The following is an 18626-nucleotide window of genomic DNA, read 5'->3' as shown; positions in this document are numbered from 1 at the left end:
TTCTGAATGTATGTTTTCTTGTTAGGGTGAAACTCTGTTACTGCCCCTACAAATTAAGTAAGTGGTTACATCATTAGATACATATGAATACTCTGTGTGCATCTGATAGCAGAATTTGGTTTTTAGTGTCAGGCTTTGATTCTGTTAAAAGGTATCACTTCCTGAATGTTACTAAGAAACATGAAATTCTGTTCTCACACGCATGCATCTTCAAAAACTAATACAAATGACAGTAGCATTTGAAATGTTATGTAATGTATTATAATACCAAAATAGGAGTAAAAAGGGCAAGATGTTTGCCTCTGATAAGGTAATAAGTGTGGGGAAAAGATGTGACTCTGTACCACGGAAAGGAGGAAGACAGGGGAAGTGTCACTAATATGGCATAGTCCTCTCCCACGTTGGGCTGAACCTTAACCCCAAGAGCAGCCACTCTGCATGGCATGCTAGCATCTGGCACCTTTGGAAATATCCCTGGGAAAGCTGGCAACTGATGCTACTTCTAGCGGCATTTATTTCCATTCCTCACAACTTAAAGAGGATGTAGGCACTTCTTCATCAAGTGAGTCAATAGCAGCATTACTTCTCAAAAAACCATGCTATCAGGAGGCTCTCAGGAAGTAGTGTAGATGTGTTGGTATCTGTAGGGTTACAGCTTCACTTCCTCATAGATCCTCTGCCTCTGCAGAGTTGGAAATCCACCACCCTGCACACTTTGTGCAAACCTCAAATGCAACAGTCTAAGGAGAGCATCAGTCAGGACTGTGAATTCAGCAGGGTGAACTGCATAGAGTTCCTATACAACCTTTTCTTGTTTCAGAGGTTGTTTCATCAGAGAGGTGCATTTAGGCCTAACTAATGTGCTGAACGATCTTCAGGCAGGATCATTAATAATTATTATTGTATTGTTTGTTTATATTACTGTAGCACCTAGGATCAAATATTTTTGGCCAAAGAAGGTAATTCTGTGCAACCAGTTCATTTCTTTTACTTCATTACTGCTCTCCTTCAAATATATGATGTTATATGCTTTATTTTAAGGAGACAGAGATGGACTTGCTCTGTTTAACAGAATGAGTTAAGTTGTGAGGTAAGTGTGCTTCCTCATCTACCGTTACTACCTATCAACAGCAAAATTTTATGAAATGAGAGAACATTTTCTCTTTAATCAAATTCTTCACTGTTACTTGAATATCACTGATGTTTCTATGCAACCTGAAGGTAGAGGTGCTTTAATTACTCTTTTTATTCATTTCTCACACCAGAAAGTATTAATTTTCAGTGAATGTTTAGTCTGTAAGGAAGACAAGACCCATCTTACTTATACCCAAATATATAAGTAATTGCCAGTAGTAGCTGTCACTCAAGAAGTTATCAGGAGTACATATGCTATAAGATATTTTAATCAACTTTCTACCATGCTGCTGCTTTAAAAATATTGTTCTTGTACTAGAATGGGAGCAGTGGAATGGTAGGGGCTGATTATGAATAGAAAGCAAAGGTTTGTCAAAAGCTTCTGTATATCTGTCCAATGGAAAAACATTCAGACTGATGAAAACATCTTCTAGAGTGCTTCTAGAGCTGCATCTACAGAGATCTGCAGTTAAACTTCTGTGAACTACTAAACAGCTATTTCCAAGAAATATCTTACATGCATTGCATACACTAAATTTACATAAAGATCACTTTTGTTACATAATATAGAGTAATCTTTAAATATTATTATGGACATTTAAGTTTTAGGAAAGGAAAAAGAGTACCTTAAAAAAACCCCTGTCATTGGGTTTTCCCATAATGGCACCTAGATTAGTATATCCGTCTAAATAGTTCTTGAGGGTGAATCTGATTCAGACTGAGGGTAGATGATATGGGTTTAATATTTATTTGTTGAATACAGTGGGGTTTTTGATAGTGACCATTGTAAGATTACCAATAACATTTTTAGACAGTCCCCATCTTCTGCAGTTGTAGATTCTGACATGCCTTCCAAAGTGAAAGGGAAAGAGAATATTTCTCTGGATGTGGGGAATAAATCCTATGCTATGAATAATTTCAGATTGTCCTACATTTTATAACAAAGATTCATGCTTCCATAGTAATTGTTCTTGCTTTTTTAAAAACAAGCATGAAAATCTGATAACCGTGTATTTTACTGGGTAACAAAAAGTCTTTCTATCCACACAGCCTGTGGTCATGCACCTGATTTGCTGCTACTCAAATCCCCCTTTTGCGTAATGACATTGAAACTCAGAACCATTTGAGAGGGAAAAAAGAGAGACGGGAAAGGAAAGGAAAAGGTATATCAAGCCGAAGGATCTTTTTCAAAGTGTCATCAAACGAGTTTAAGAGGTTTCCTTTCCATGAATGAAACATCGCAGTTGGATGAGAATCATTTGTGAGATAGGTTGCAAGATTCTTCCTAGAAGAAAACTATGTATTACACATACTACATGTATGTATATGTTTATATTATACTGTGTGAATGTGTATACTTCATCTGAGGTTATGCTAATAATAGCAATGGAAAATGTTAAGGAATAGCTCAGAAGATTAAGAATGGCCATGGAGTGAACTCAAAGCACATGGTCAGTTTTAGGAAAGGAGAAATTATCATCAGAACCTACCTATCTGATCTGCCATTGCCCTGCCCCTTGTAGGGTAACTCACACCCAGGCAAAGTGAGTGTTAAACGCTCCTCAGTCAAAACAACAGTATTTTACCCCCCTCTTAATTTGGTGTAAACGAGTATACAAGGTATGATCGGCAAACCAGGGCCAAAGCCCTCATCAAAAGCCCAGCTTTCTTTTAAAAATAATCGTCGTCAAGGAAGGACAGAAGGAAACATTTCGCAAAAGTATGCGTGCTAATGCTGCCTTCCTCCAGAAAGGACCGACTGGGTTTGCAAAGGTGCAGTTCCAGCCCTCCTGGCTGTGGGGGGGTGGTTAGAAATTGGGCTGTGTCAGGTTTTGTTGCGTCTGTAATGAGAGAGAGGGGCAGCGCAGGCAGCGGGGAGTACAGTGGGAGGATCCCAATGGGTAGACGGGGTTGTGAATGAATATTCCCTCTCTTGTCCTCTCTCTCGTGTCCCCTCTCGGCTGCTGATGTGCTAAATCTCTCCGGGTTGGAGCAGCTGCGTGGAGTAGCTTTTCCCTTGAGAGGCCGAGTAAATAAATGACTATTGTGGAATTTAAGAAGTCAGCCCCTCTCTTCCCAGATCTCTTGCCTTCTGCTCACTGAGAGCAAGCAAACCCACCCCTACAAACCCAAACCCAGCCGAACCAGACTAGGAAGAAGGGGCTGAGGATGAATCAGACTGACAGAACCAAACGTGACCTCCTCCTTCACCACAGCAATCCCCGTTTACACTTGCAGTGGGGATCAAACCGTTTCTCCTATTTTTATTTCACTTTAGTATAAATCTCGCCCCCCACCCCATCTTTAGTGCTCCAAATGCACATGGAAGGCATAGGGAATAACCTTCAACCCTTGGACCCGCAAAGGGATGGGGATCTAGTAAAGAGGGTTCAGGCAGAGGAGCAGGTGTGGGGGTGCTTGGGGGAAGGGGGGGTCTGTACTGGCAGAGAAGCGGGGTGTGATATGCTGGCAGAGGAGGGTGGAGGAGGAGAAGGGGTGTCAGGAGGGTTGCGGGAGGAGAGGTGCGGGCGAAGGGGGACTGGAGAGGGGAGAAGTGGAGAGGTGCGGGAAGAGGGGGAAGGGGGAGTGGAGAGGTGCGGGAGGAGGGGAAGGGGAGAAGTGGAGAGGTGTGTGAGGAGGGGGTCGGGGGAAGGGGAGAAGTGGAGAGGTGCGGGAAGAGGGGGAAGTGGAGAGGTGTGTGGGGAGGGGGACGGGGGAAGTGGAGAGGTGCGGGAGGAGGGGGACGGGGGAAGGGGAGAAGTGGAGAGGTGCGGGAGGAGGGGGAGGGGTGAAGTGGAGAGGTGTGTGGGGACGGGGGAAGTGGAGAGGTGCGGGAGGAGGGGGACGGGGGAAGTGGAGAGGTGCGGGAGGAGGGGGACGAGGGAAGGGGAGAAGTGGAGAGGTGCGGGAAGAGGAAGAAGGGGGGAGTGGAGAGGTGCGGGAGGAGGGGGAGGGGGGAAGTGGAGAGGTGTGTGGGGACGGGGGAAGGGGAGAGGTGCGGGAGGAGGGGGAGGGGGGAAGTGGAGAGGTGTGTGGGGACGGGGGAAGTGGAGAGGTGCGGGAGGAGGGGTGCGGGTGCCAGGGCTGAGCGGGGCAGGCGCTGACAGCTGCTTCCCCAGCCCCGTGCAGGCAGAGCCGAGAGGACTGACACTGACCCCCAGGCGCCCGAGCCCCCGGCGGGGCAGTGTCCCCTGCGGAGCCGGGCTCTGCCTCTCCCGCCCCCGGCGCTCTGGGGGCCCGGGGCAGGCGGAGGCGGGGGAGGCGGCCGGCGGGCTGGGGCCGGGGGCAGGAGGGGGCGGCGGCAGCTCCCTGGCAGCGCGGGCTGCCCAGCCACTCGCCCTGTCAGCGCGCGAGCCGGGATCCGCGCCCCCTGCCCAGCCCGGCGGCGCCCTGCACAGCCCACTCGGGCGGGGAAACGCCGCGCCGCCCTGGGGAGACTCAGAGCCGCAGCGGCAGCAGCGGCGGCGGCGGCGGCAGCAGGACCCCTCCTCCCTCCCGGCATCCCCGGCCCGGCTCCCCTCCCTCCCCGGCTCCTCACCCGCCGGGAGCCCCTCTCGCCGCCGCAGCCCGGGCTCGGCTCCAGGGGACGATGCTCTGGCTCCCCAGCGGCAGGGCTCCGGCTCCGCTGCTCCGCTCCCCCGCCGCCCCCTTCGCCGCCTGGCTCCTGCTCAGCCCCCTGTGGGTCCAGATGTCTCTGGCTTCCTCCTTCCTGACAGGTAAGGGGGAGACTCGCCCCGCTCCGGTCCCGCCGCCCACGGGCAGGGGCAGGGTGAGGCGGGCGGAGAGCGGCTCTTCGCCTTGCCCCGCCAGGGCAAAGCAAAAGCGACTCACGCCCGGCCAGCAGGGGCTGGGGAAACGCGCCGGGGTTCTGCGCCTAGCAGATGCATGATCCCTGGGACGGGCTCCGCTCTGCATCCCGGGGGGACGCTTGGTGCAGGTAGAGCCGCAAGAGAAGCGGTGCCCATTTACAAAGGATTTTACTAATGACGATGGGCAACCTTGACCTGCTCAAGCCCAGAAGCTCTTTGACATCAAACCAGATTCCCACCTCCCAGGGCTCTTGGAGTAATGACAAATCCTAATAATAAATGAGTGCCGTTGCTTTGTTTGTTGTATTATGTAGTGCATTGTTTGCTGAACGTACTAGATTTGCCTTACGTTCATTTGTTTTAAAAATGCAGTTCGGAAGAAAAGGTTCGTGATAGTAGGATATAATTACATGTATTCAGGCAGGTGAAGACCTACCTGCTGCTTCCCCCCCCCCCCCCCCAAGGACATACTTTACTGACACCTGGTGCATAAAGGAAAATGTTGAGTCAATTTCGAGTAAAACAAGCAAGACGTATTAGGTTTCAAAAAGTGATTCCAACATGAGATAATACAGGACAAATCGGGGTAGAGACCATATCTCTAATTTGACTCCTTTTGTAAATTGACTCTGATGGCAGTCTGTTCTTCATGGGTCAGAAAAAGGTGCTGTGTTGAGTTGTTGGTACTGTACTAAGGGCCTGACCCAAAGCCCACTGAAGTAGATGGAGTTATTTCCACTGATTTCAATAAGCTTTGGATCAGGTCATTTACAGAAGTATCCTATTATTAATGAAATATTCATTATTGCATCGGTCATCTGAGAGGAGAAAAAACATCTCTGCTGTAAATGGGGCACAGTAGGAAAGTCTAGATTTTGTACAGAATAAAAAGGCTAGTCATTTACCAGCTCTCATCAGGATCTTATAGAAACTGCCCCTTTGAAACTGAATAGTTTCTGTGCATTTGTTTCTGGTATTCTTGGTTATTTAGAGCAGGTGAGATTTAATACTGAAGGCTAGGGGCTCTACAGGAGTTTAAAACAGAATTAGGAATCTGGATACTGAAGAGAGCCAGTGAATTAAAATTTGAAAACATATTTTTTATTTTGATTTCTATCTCAGGATCTGTTGCAAAATGTGAAAATGAAGGGGAGGTTCTACAGATACCATTTATCACAGACAATCCTTGCATAATGTGCATTTGCCTGGTAAGTTTGGATTTCAGGTAATAAGAACACTAAGGGCTGTACTAAAAGTAACTGTACAAAGAAAGGAATACATTGTATAATCAAATCTTGGGTATTTGTTGCCTTTATGCAATGCAAGGTTATCTCAGTGCTGAGCTAACTAGAAAATATTCCAGTTCGCTATCTTGGAATCATCATTTTGACTTTAAACTCATAAATGACTTTAATATGACATTGTGAGACTCACTGATTACTACATTCATCATGTGCATACATGGTGAGAATTATTTTCACAAAGTCACATGTGCTCTAGCACAAAAGATTTCTGCATAGCCAATACCTATGAGCAGAGCAAAGAGGTTGAAATGTGGAGTTTGGGGGTGCTATTGCTTTCAACCTCCACAGATACTGACTGCTGAAAAAATGGGCCAAAATGAGGGATGCAACAAGTTAGTAAAGCAAAAAAATGCAGATGATTTAAAGTCCAAAACTTTAGTTTTGCAAGTACAACACAGTATATTTTCAGGCACTCCTGACTAGACTGATTGTAATAAGAAGACAATGCGAACACACATGATACTTTTATAAAAGTGTCATTCTGAGGATGTCACTGCCGTTTGTGCTGGGAATTCAGCTGCCATAGTCGTTAACAATTACACTACTTTGTAATCCTTTCCTGAGGAAATATCCCCTGTTCTTGCACTGGCTTTCAGTGTCACAGTTAAACATTTTGGATGCTTTTTAGTTGAGCAAACCTAATGAAGTCAATTAGAGTCTTTCCATTAATATTGATGGATTTTGGATCAGGCCCAATGATAACTTTTTAGATATCAATGACAAAGGGGGGAAAAAAGAGAGGCATGGAGATGAAAGAAATAAAAGGAAAAACAAAAAATACATGAAGATGGATTTTATAATGCGTCCAAGATTTTATGTTTCCCAAATATCTGCCACACAGCTCTAACTAACAGAAAGGAGTTAGTAGCAGTGAAGAAATAATTTACGAAGAAGTTCAATGTCAGACTAAAAGTAACACATTAGGGAAAAATATTTATATTTTTAGACCTCTTTATAGTTTGTAACATTGACTAAGTCGATGCACTTTTAGAAAACATGGATTAACATAGCATGAGCATATAACATAGCATCCAACAAAGTGGATGAACATTGCAAAAAATACTGGAAGAATTTTGACTCAAACTGGTCTAAAGCAGTGGTTCTCAACTGGGGTCCAGGGACCCCTGGGTGGCCGCAAGCAAGTTTCATGGGAGTCCGCCAAGCAGGACCAGTGTTAGGCTTGCTGGGGCCCAGGGCAGAAAGCCTAAGTCCCACTGCATGGGGCTGAAGTCTGGGGCCCTGAGCAACTTAGCTTCACAGTGCCCCCTGTGGCCTGAGGTCCTGGGCAATTGCCCTGCATGCTACCCCTTAATGCTGGCCCTGGCTTTTATATGCAGAAAACCAGTTATTGTGGCACAGGTGGGCCATGGAGTTTTTATAGCATGATCAGGGGGGCCTCAGAAAGGAAAAGGTTGAGAACCCCTGGCCTAAAGAACAGTTTCTCTCAGGCAGTACATGAACTAAAAGATTTTATATCTTTCCACTAAGTGAAATCTGATAAATTACTCTTTTGCTTTTGTGACAGGATGGAACTACTCATTAGTATTAAGTGTTTACAGGATCAGGCAACTAATCTGTAAAGAAGCAAAACTATGGCATTATAAGTGACTATAAACACTAGTTTCAATATGAGTTCTTACACAAAAATACTATGCATTTCTATAATGTCTCCCATTTAGTAATCTCAAAGATCTTTACTAACATTAATGAATTTAGCCTCTGCACTAATAGCCTCAGTTTTGCAGACAAGAAATGTAAAGTACAAAAGTCTCACAAGAGGTCTGGGGCAGAAGAGGGAATCGAGGCCAGGTTTCCTAGTGCCCACTCCAGTGATTTAACCACAAGACCATCTTTTTCCATCCACAAGACTTCCCTTTGTGAGCTGATATGGAGAGTATAGTGGCAGTATTAGCAAACAAACATTTATTTTCTCACCACAATGAAGGACAAATTATACCGTTAGTAGGACATTTTGGGGTCTGCTGACTGAGATCACTTTTAAGTTCTGGGTGGGCAAAAGATGGCTTTATGCCAGCTGTGTGACTTCTGGATTTTGAGAGCTTTAACTTACGTTCGGCTGGCAACATCCTTAAAGTGCAGTTCCATGTGTTGGGATAACTGAAGTTCAGAGGTGCTCTGACTTCCCCTTTGTACTAGCAACTCACCCTACATCTGTGGCCCTGTGCCTCCTGGGGAATACATGTATGTCAGGAAAATTCCAAATCCCAAGGAAGCTGTCTTGCTTGCTGTCTGGTTTGTGCCATTGGAGTGGTGCAAAGCAGGCTGAAGGTAACTAAAAATAGTTACCTCTGCTTTCTTGTATATGGCGGCTTCGGCAGTAACTGGAAAATGTAATGGGATCTGGACTTCTGTGTCAAAACAGTGCAGTGGACTTTTCCTAACACTAAGAAATGATAAACAGGTGAAGGTGACTGTCTATATCAGAAGTTAGTAGTAACAAAGATGAAGTAAACCAACCTTCTGAGAAACAACAGTAGAAAAAATATCGTCACTGTAAATTGAAAATCTACAGGAAAAATGATTACTCACATTTTACACAAGAAACCAAGTGTCCCTAGATGATACTGTATGTTCTACTGAATTATACCAAAAAAAAAAAAAAAAGAAAGATGGTACTTATTAATGAATTTGGCTACAAAATCAGTTTGTACTAACTTAATGCTTGAAAATTAAAATGTCCAAAATATTGCTCTTTCTGAAAACAAAAGCTGTGAAACTTTGTGGACCCTACGGTTGACCAGAAGAAGTCCAGGCTTTAAAGAACATGTATGAGTTTAATGCGATATGATGGGTAAAGATATATTTGATGATATTCAGATGTATACCAGCAAAGTATTGATTCAGTTCAAGGGGGTCATTTGTTTTTGCCTGCCATTAAATTCTTTAAGACTTTTGGGGATTATAGCTATAATATCAAATGTAAAATACAAGCTGCAGAAATTCCATTCTAAAAATATCTTCACAGATCTGTGGAAATCAGGTTTATTAATGTGAAAAAAAATCACCAAACCAAAAATACTCAGAGACTAAAGGACTTGATCATGCCAGGTAGTACGACCTTGTAACTTTGATTCAATGGACAGAACTATAGTATTGAGGCTACTCAGGTACAGAGGTGAAACCTGGGCTAGTGAGAAGTTACATAAATATGAAGACCTATCATGTAGGATACTGGTTTGAGTTTTTCAGAGTTCAGATATGTACTTTAGACTCAAGATTTTAAAAGGAAAGTGAAAAACCGAGTACTATTACTGAATGTAAAGGGAAGCTTAGATTAGAATTTGCTAATATGAATGGTCTGTATATAAAATGTGCATGGAATATTTCAAGTTAAACTATGTTATAAGTAAAGTAAATGGGCAAGTTTAACTCAGTTTTTGTTGGTCCAGAGTTTTGGCTGAGAGTGGTCTAAAGCTGAAAATAGGCTCACATCTGATATCATAGTATTTTCTTTAAATATATATATATATACTTCAACATAAGCTTGGAAAAGACATAAAAATGCTACAGTCTGGCAGAAATAGGTGAGAGGAGAGCCTGCATATAATTATAGTGCAAAAACTTAAAGTCCAACGGAATCAATTTATCCTGAATTAAACTTTTGAGCTCTGAATTTTTCAAAGGTGAGATGAGCTCATGGCAGCAGTGGTGGTGGTGGTGATGATGAGGATGATGATGGATGTTTGTGGTGGTGAAGAGAGCCGTGTAATTTCATTCTCATTCATCATCGTCTGCATATACCCAAACACTTTGCCAGAAGCAAGGAGGGATCCAAGAATAACCTTATTCGTTGGCTGGAGTCAGATGGATGTAATTTTAAAGTGAAAAAAAAAAATTAGCATACTAGTTCAAAGGGATAGGTGAGAAGTGCCTGTTGTTCTTAATTACAATGAACTGGGTGGCTAAACCCTAGACAGGTAATGATAAATTTGTTAGTCTCTAGGGTGCCACAAGTACTCCTTTTCTTTTTGTGGATACAGACTAACACGGCTGCTACTCTGAAAGATTGCCTGATGGTTGCAGGAGCTTATCTCTCATGTATTAGACCTACAGCAAAAATGGTTCTTATGCTATCAAGAATACTAGGGTTTTAGTGTGGGGGTGGAGTATTTTTTCCCCAGGATCCGTAAGAAAAATGTGTATGTCACGTATGAAATAACAGCTGATAAAAGCCAGTGGTAACCTTGACGAACCACATCTAAACCAGCTCCATTTCTTCCCTCCACTCTGCTCCCTGCCTTAAACCTGCCAGCTACACCTGAGGAGTGGTAATTGTACTTCTCAACCTTTTATCACCTAAATCCAGAAGAGAAGGAAACAAATGTGAGCCAGAAAGTCTAACCCAGTGATGGAAATCTGAGAAAAGCTTTGAGGCAGGATCTCAGGAAACTAGAAATCAGAGCTTTGCTTGGCATGAGTTTTATTTCGGCTTTTAACTCCAAATATGCAGTATAAGAATTTGACCTTTGCTGATAAAAATTATGTTAAATTCAGTGTTATAAGAACCAGTATTCTACCTAACTCAGCATGTTTTTGATCCACATATTAAATTAAACCAAACAAAAATAACCCACCCAAGAAAAAAGCAAGAAAGTTATCCTACCTGGATTTTCGGGATTCTTTACCTGTAAGTATCCCAGTTGGTTTCTATTGCACAAATCCATATCTGAGAGTGGATGGCCAGCAGGAGAGCAAATGTTCAGCACATGTTTGATGAAGATGGCAGTGTTTTACTACATCAGGATTCAATTTTTATTGTGTCAAGCTATAATGTAGCCCAGATGAATTTTAGTGGAAAAGTGTATATTAAAAAAAATCATCAAACAATTATTTCATACCTATTTTATTTAATATAATTTCAATAGTTTCATCTAAAGAACCTACCGAAAGAGCATCTTTTGTTAGTTTGAATGATCCTCTCCCTTTATTACTTTATTACCTCACAAAAACAACGCCACCCAAAGAAACAAAAGAGCCTCACTCACAGTGGTTTAATAGTAACTCTCATAGACTCATAGTGAGAGAATGTTGTTTTGATCAGTATTTGAAAGGCTCTTCCTCCAGCGCAAACTTGCCCCTACATAATGCTGGGTTTTATTAGTTTTTATCCAATTTAAAAAAAAAGGCAAATATACATTCTGTTTCCTAAATAGAAAAATGGTGTCTGGTGCAGCTGAGTGTCTGTGTATTTTTTTGCCAGAGACGTTGGAGGCCAGTGTGTGTATATAAAGATATTGGTGGGAGCGAGGATTTACTGAAATCATAAACTAAGGTTAATTACATGCTGTAGAAACAATTTGGTTTAGTAGACTCTGCAAAGGGATGAGTTAGCAGTTAGCTCATAGACTCTACTATAATTCTGCTACCATATACAGTAAGTCAGCGTAAGGCTAGATTCTGGCTTACCTGGGTGCATAGGCCAGAAAAACAGCACACAAACCAAACCAGCACTCTTTAGAAACACACGACACAATGTGGCCCATCTAGTTCCGGCTCTTCTGAAAACATATGGAGAAGTCTGCTCCTTGGGACTTCCCCAAATGGAGTTGAGGAGAGGTGTGATGTATATGTACTACCACATACAGATATGGGTACCCTAACCAAGCCACGCTGCCTGCATACAACCTCACATGTAATTTATTTTGGTTCTGAGTGAGAATATATTATGCAGCCAGACCTGTTCATAGCCAGTGTAGAGTCATAAATTATACTGCTTTTGTGACATAGTCCTTTGCGGGATTGGACCTATTTTCTGTTGTCAGCTAGTATTTGGTCTGTAATATCAGTTTAAGTTTGTAAAGTGCTTTGGAATCCTACCTGATGAAAGGCACTATAAAACTGTAAATGGTTAATTATTGTTATTTGTTATATGTTACTTGATGGAGCGAGGTTTTGATTTTTGTTATCTCTGTGCCTCACAAATTTTAAGTTGCTTCCAATCATCACATTTCTCCCTGCAGTGAGAGTGACACTGAGTCTTGCCAGGTGTCTTGAAAAAAATTCAAGTACTAGGTGAATTGTGGTGAATTTCCCATTTGCCCTGCTCTCATCAGTCGGATCCATTTCAGATTGACTCATTGCTTTGTACTGCCTGGTGAGATTGCACTCCCCACAAAGATGTGTTTGCCTTTACATTTCAGTTTATTATTCTGCATCATGACATTCACTTTTGTGATTTGTTGCAACAGGATGTAATGCATCATGAGTGACACAACGTGTTTAAACTGTGCCATAAATCTGCAATAACAGATACGTGAGGCTTGAAGTAGCTATTTCACGTTATCCTTGGACTATTTGGGATAGTGAATAATTCACTACTTGCACATCACTAACAATGAATTTGCTGCACTGAGCCAAACACACAGTGCTGGATTGGTTACAGATCTTGGCACAGTCCTACTGGACAGAAGCTGACAATAGAAACGCAGCACGTACGTCGAAGATTCAGTATAACAATTATGGGAAAAAGCTTCGCTGTCGCATAAGTAAAGGCTCTGAAAACTTGAGTACAAAAGATCATAATTAAAATGAATAAATAATAATTCAATAAATTGTGAGGGGCACAGAAATGCCATAAACTAAATGGAAAAATGTAATATAAGTTGCAAGTGTCTTTGGAACGTTTCTGTGGTAAGTACAAAATGGATCAGTCTATGTTAAGGCACTTTTTTTTAATTGCCAATAAGAACAACATTATTAAAAACCTGGTCCAATATCAAAATGGAGTTTTAAAGGCATACAAGTATCTGTACATGGATTTGATAGGCTTTCAAGTTTCTTCCATTGAGTTGTTAAAAGTCTTTTTAAAAGTGTGGTCCTGTAACGTAATGACTCACAGTATCAATGTTTCTGGTGTTCAGTTTTGTGCTGCCATACTGTGGGGGAAAAATATTTTTATAACTGTTTTTAGTTTCCCATCATGTTTAAATAGAAATTTTTGAGGGAAGAAAAAAGTTAATTTAAACAAAAATCAAGTGAAATGGAAACCTAGTGCTTGTGGGGGGTTGTTTGTTTTTTACATTAAGCTCATAGTCAAATAATGTCATGACAATACAAATTATATTGTGTAAAAATCTTTACCTGCATTACTAAACAGTAGGGTATTAAAAAACGTATTGTACTTGTATGCAATCATCTTGTACCTCATTACAATTATAACTGCTGCCTCTCATGCTTCCTGACTTTTCCTTCTATCTGGCAGGCTGCAGCTAAAATAATGTTCCTTTTAACCTGCTCTGGCCCTTCACCTTCACTGACTCCCTGAACCTCTCTGTATCAAGCTCAAACTCATTGTCCTCACTTTCAAAGTGCAGCCTACATCTCTTCCCTTATATTGCCCTACTCCTTGACTCATGACCTATGCTGTGCTAACTCTTCTAGCTTTCATATTCATTTTGTCTCTTTCTCCCAGTCATATCTTGTGTGTGTGTGTGTGTTTGTTTGTTTCTTAGTTAGTTTGATCCTCTGTGTCTGGAACAGTGTCCTTCTTTCAGTGTGCAACACATCTTTACTCTCAGTCTTCCAATCCAGGGTGGCCAACTTTCTAATTTGTGAAAACCGGACACTGAGAGCCAGAACCTTCCCCGCCCCCTGCTCCACCTCTTTCCCCCTAAGGCCCCACCACCCACTCATCTTCTCCTGCCCCCCGTCACGTGCTGCTCTCTCCACTTCCCTCCTGCCACCAGCTGAGCAGGGCTCTAGAGGTGGAGGGGTGATGTGGGCAGGAGGTTCGAGGGCGAGCCACACTCCAGAGGGGAGGGGTGACTGGGGCAGAACAGGGCAGGGAGAACCGCGCTCTAGGGGTGACTGGGGTAGAATGGGGAGGGAGAGCCATGCTCTGGAGGTGGAGGGGTGACTAGGGCAGGATGTGAGGGCAGAACTCCGGGACAGGGCACAAAAGAGGCTGAGAAGGGGACTCAGGTCATGAGTCTGGCCACTGGCCCCACTCCTCAAATGCCACAGGCTTCAGGATCCCTCCTCCTGGATGTTGGCTGCCGGTAATTCTGTCCGCCAGAGCCACGCAGGTCCTGAGTGCTCCTCCAGCTCCAGCAGCAGCTGCTTGTCCTGCCTTCCCTATGGCAGAATGGAAGCCGACTGCAGACGGTTACCCAGGTAACTGGACTTTTGGTGTCCGGTCAGTAGTGCTGACCAGACACTGTCGGGTCCCCATTTTTGACCAGACTTTCTGGTATAAAACCGGACACTTGGCAATCCTATTCAAATCTCTCCCTAAAAAACACCTGTTCTAGCTAGCATTCCAAAGCTGAACCCTATGCTAGTGCTATGCATTTCTCTCTCTTTATACCTTATTTTTAAATTTTAAAATGTCTTCATGCACATTTTACAATACTCCTTTTCTTTATTTGTTGTTACCCACAGTTCCTTGTCCATTCCCTACGCTCTCCCGGTCTGAGGTTGTCATTTCTTATGTTCTTCTATTTTAGACTTTTTTTTAGAAGAAGATACCACAGCGTTTTGCTCCTGTAATTGGCCAAGCAGATTGATCGTGCTGTTAATTAATATTGGAGTTGGAAATGTGTTTTGTTACAGTGAAAAATGTTGATGAAAATGAAAAAAGGTTTGGTTTTTGCTGAAGTTTTTCTTGAAATGTTTTTGGATTTTTGTTGAAAAACTGAAAGCCCCACAATGTCTGTTTTTTGTTTTTGTTTTTGACAAAATAATGTACAATTAGAACTGGCTGGAAAATGCTGAATATGTCAAAATTTGGGTGAAAGATCGAAGAATTTTCTGTGGAATTTTCAGACAATTTTCCTCTCTGTTTAAACCAGAAAAATCTTGAAATTTATAAATTTCAGTAAAAAGTGAGGGAAAAAGTAGGAACCTTTTTGCAATTCCCTCCCCTTTGCTCCTCCCTATCTTTCAGCCAGTTCCAACAGTAATAAAACTAGAGATGGGGTCAGCTGTGTAATGTTCAAGTTTAGTTTAGAGTTTGGGTTCAAGGATGAATCAAGTTGAGGCCAAGTTTAATGACGTCAAAATCTCGTAACTTGTTCTCATGAGTTTTCAGCCCAAAATGTGGGGAAATCAGACTCGACACATATTCATTTTTATTATGACAGCTGAGAATTTACAGAAGCTCTATAACTGTCTTGGGTTCCAGTGTTGCAAATACTTATTCAAATGAATAACTTTACTCACATGAGCAGTACCATTGACATAAACATTATCAGCATCAGGACCTTCCCTTTATCATTATTCACATACATCCTTACTATTAAGATAAAGGCAATAATATAATCTGGAAAATTTAGACTATCAAAACGAGTCCTCTATAATTTTGTCAGTCTCAGCCATGAACTATTTTCAAATAATCTGTAGAGCAAGCATTACTCACTGAAGAAATTCACAAGTAATTCTGAATAGGGAGTACATTTCAGAAAATTGCAATCTGCTCACAGACAATTCACAAACAGAAAAAAAAGAGATGATATTTGCATTATTATTTGCACACTTTATTTTTAAATTATCCACTTTCATCCCAGAGAGGTAGTGGTCAAAAACAACAGAAACACCACACTTTTAAGACTCTCTACACTGGAATATGTTCAATTTAAATTCTTTAATGATGATACCTGGTAAGGTATCTAGGTACTCAGGTCCCAATCCTGCAAAGACTTAAAACACATGCTTAGCTTTATGTACTGTGACTATTGTTTAAAGTGAAGCACATGACTAAAACTTTATAGGATCAGGATCTTAATAATGAAATATGGGAGTGATGGCCTGATAATTTGGATTTCTGACAATCCATAGGCTAAAACTTCTGGTTTTATTTGATCATACTCACTATTATAGACCTTAAATTTAATGGGAAATGGATAGGGCCCAAAGGCTGCAAACACTGTGCCTGATTATTCTGTTCTTCTGCTTGTTTGTGTATTTGTTTATTTATTTATGTGAGAGAGTCTAGAAGTGACTGGAGAGCTACAAAACAAGGAATTAAAGATCTTGATTGTCTTGATCTTGTGCTTTGTTTCTTTAGTCTGACTGAGTCATGGCTAGTGATTATGTATAATTGAGGAGGGGTGGAGAAGAAGACGAATTAATTGATAAACAATTGCTTGAAGGCAGGGTAATGATGGTGTTTTCATGATACCAGTTAGTGAAGCACCTGCAGGCTGTACCTTTTGGAATTCACTGCTACAGGAGGGTATCATCATGTCAAATGTTGTGGCTGGAATGGATTTTAAAAAGGACCATTAACTAACATGTAGCTGTGCAAGCTAAGACATTGACAAGGGTAATCAAATCACATACTTCAGAGTATTATTTAATGGCCTCTGGGGAAAGAAAATGTTTTTTCCTTTATAAGGCACAACTAATTTTCATGTTTATCACTTTTTTTTAACATCTGATGTTGGCTACTGCTGAAGTCAGTCTAAAAGAATTGGTGGATCAGTGATCTGAACTGGTAAATGCTTTCATGCTAAAAAAATTCATTCTGGGCTGCAAATGTAGCTTGCAATAGTTTAGCCTGGAAACGAGGATTTTTTTAAAGTAAATTTTTGAAAGAATTTTGGAAAATTTTAAAATTTTACTTTAAAATAATGAAAGAGTAACAGGTATGAATTTTTTTTTTTTTTGGTAAGACTTTTGCTCTAGTCTCATTAGGCATCTATGGGGAAAGGAAAAACATTATGATGCTGAGATTTAACAAGTAGCTAGTGTACACATGCAAAAGTATGGTTCGTTTAACTTTAACATTAGGAGTTTTAGGACACAGTGCTAATGCACCATCTATACAGTTGCTGGTACATAGTTTGATGGAAGTGCGGTAAGGTCTCTAATCCCCAAACAAAGAGCTCTGTTACCCCGATGCTAGCTGTGGCAGCAGCATTAAGAATTTCCAAAATTCTACCTTCTCTTCATTACACAGGTTGATGTGTTCAATAGCCAGAGTTATGTTCAATATCTTATTGTTTATAAAAGTAGGGGTCTCTTTGTCACCCTCAAATCTCTTGGTGTGTTAAACCAACCCACATGCTGAAATGTACAAATGTCAGAGTCAAAAAAGGGAACCCTATAACAAAGGGAAGCTCACTGGAAATCAGCCATTTTTGAGGGATGAAGATGTGTCCCATTGGCTCCTGTCTGATCACTGCTATCTGTTTTGTCCAGGCAGCATAGGAAGCTTTTTAGAGATTGGCATAGTTTCAGGCATACTGAGAAGAGCTAGATGGGACTTCGCTCCATGAAAGTTCTGTGTGACTCCAGAACCAGATGTTGAATAGCACTGTTTCTAAGGATTTTAATCATCTTTTCAAGATTTTACACTAGTCTTGTGTGTTTGTGGGTGTGATTCTTATATGACTAGGGCCCTCATTTCTTTTGGCTGAATGTTAAAACGTCTAAGGGGTTCTCATTGTTACACACCCCATTTAACATACCATTTAATGTCATCTTAAAGTTACTAAGGTCTCTTGTGCACTATTATTGTGGAATCTCTGAATTTCAGACTGACTTTTCCTCCTCCCCTTCCTTCCTGCGTTTTCCTTTCTGCTTATATAATAGTATTGCTGTGTGAATTCTGGCTCTTCAGACTAATCTGTGCCATTCCACACGGTGAAATCATTGGTGGCTGGGTTTCTAGCTCTGTGGATTTTTGGCCATGCGTAATCCCCTTTCCCGGCATTTGAGGCTTATTATTTGGGCTAACAAGATGCTATCTGCAGTCAATACCTATGTAAATATAACCAGCTAGCAAAGATCTTATTCACACCTGATATATCATACAGCCTTTACAACCATCAAGAGACATAACTGCAGGAGCCAGTTCTAAAGCAGGTTGTGTTCTCAGTCTCACAGGGCCCCTTATAGGCTGTAAGAATTGCTGGTGGTCAAGGCCAACCATGCAGATGTCTTTAAAGTGTCCCACCGGTGACCAAAAGTCACTTTGTCAAGATGACAAATGGGTTGTGCATAGCTCATTCATGCTGTTGCTTCAGTCTGATGTCAGCTCCATTTACTTGTCAAAAACAGGTATTTTTGTTACTTCCAGCAGTGCAAGTGGAGCCAGGGGTAGGGAGGAGGAAAAGGGAACACAGTCTATGAAAAATATATTTGTATTGCTTCTGCTCAATATATTATGATTATTGAGATTCATAAGCTTTAGACATTCTAGACTCTGTTTGTACATGTGTGAAAGAGAAGGGAATTTGCTTTCCAGAAGTGAGACTGGCCCTGCAGGGCTGAGATTTCAACCACTGAATTTTTCAGGCAGAACATGGTTGTGCAATATTAGTTCCTTCTTTTAGACACGGTAACTTTCTTTCCAGAGAAACATTTACAAATAAAAACGTAATTACCTGGGTCTGCTCAGCACCACAAGGCATTCTGA

The 18626-nt window shown here is 41.8% G+C and overlaps 1 protein-coding gene across 1 annotated transcript in view; it reads left to right on the top strand.

The window, feature by feature from the left end:
• Positions 1-4409: 4409 nt before the first annotated feature.
• BMPER (BMP binding endothelial regulator) overlaps positions 4410-18626 on the top strand; it is a 192391-nt gene continuing 178174 nt past the window's right edge. Inside the window, exons 1-2 of the mRNA XM_007064353.4 lie at positions 4410-4850; positions 6066-6151. Of these exons, the coding sequence (XP_007064415.2) occupies positions 4724-4850; positions 6066-6151 (213 nt within the window). The 5' untranslated portion in view covers positions 4410-4723. The remainder of the gene's footprint in view (positions 4851-6065; positions 6152-18626) is intronic.

This window comes from Chelonia mydas, chromosome 2 (assembly GCF_015237465.2).
Source record: "Chelonia mydas isolate rCheMyd1 chromosome 2, rCheMyd1.pri.v2, whole genome shotgun sequence".
Taxonomy (NCBI): Eukaryota; Metazoa; Chordata; order Testudines; family Cheloniidae; genus Chelonia; species Chelonia mydas.
Note: the sequence above shows the minus strand (reverse complement) of the source record. Positions and strands in the feature narration are given on the sequence as shown.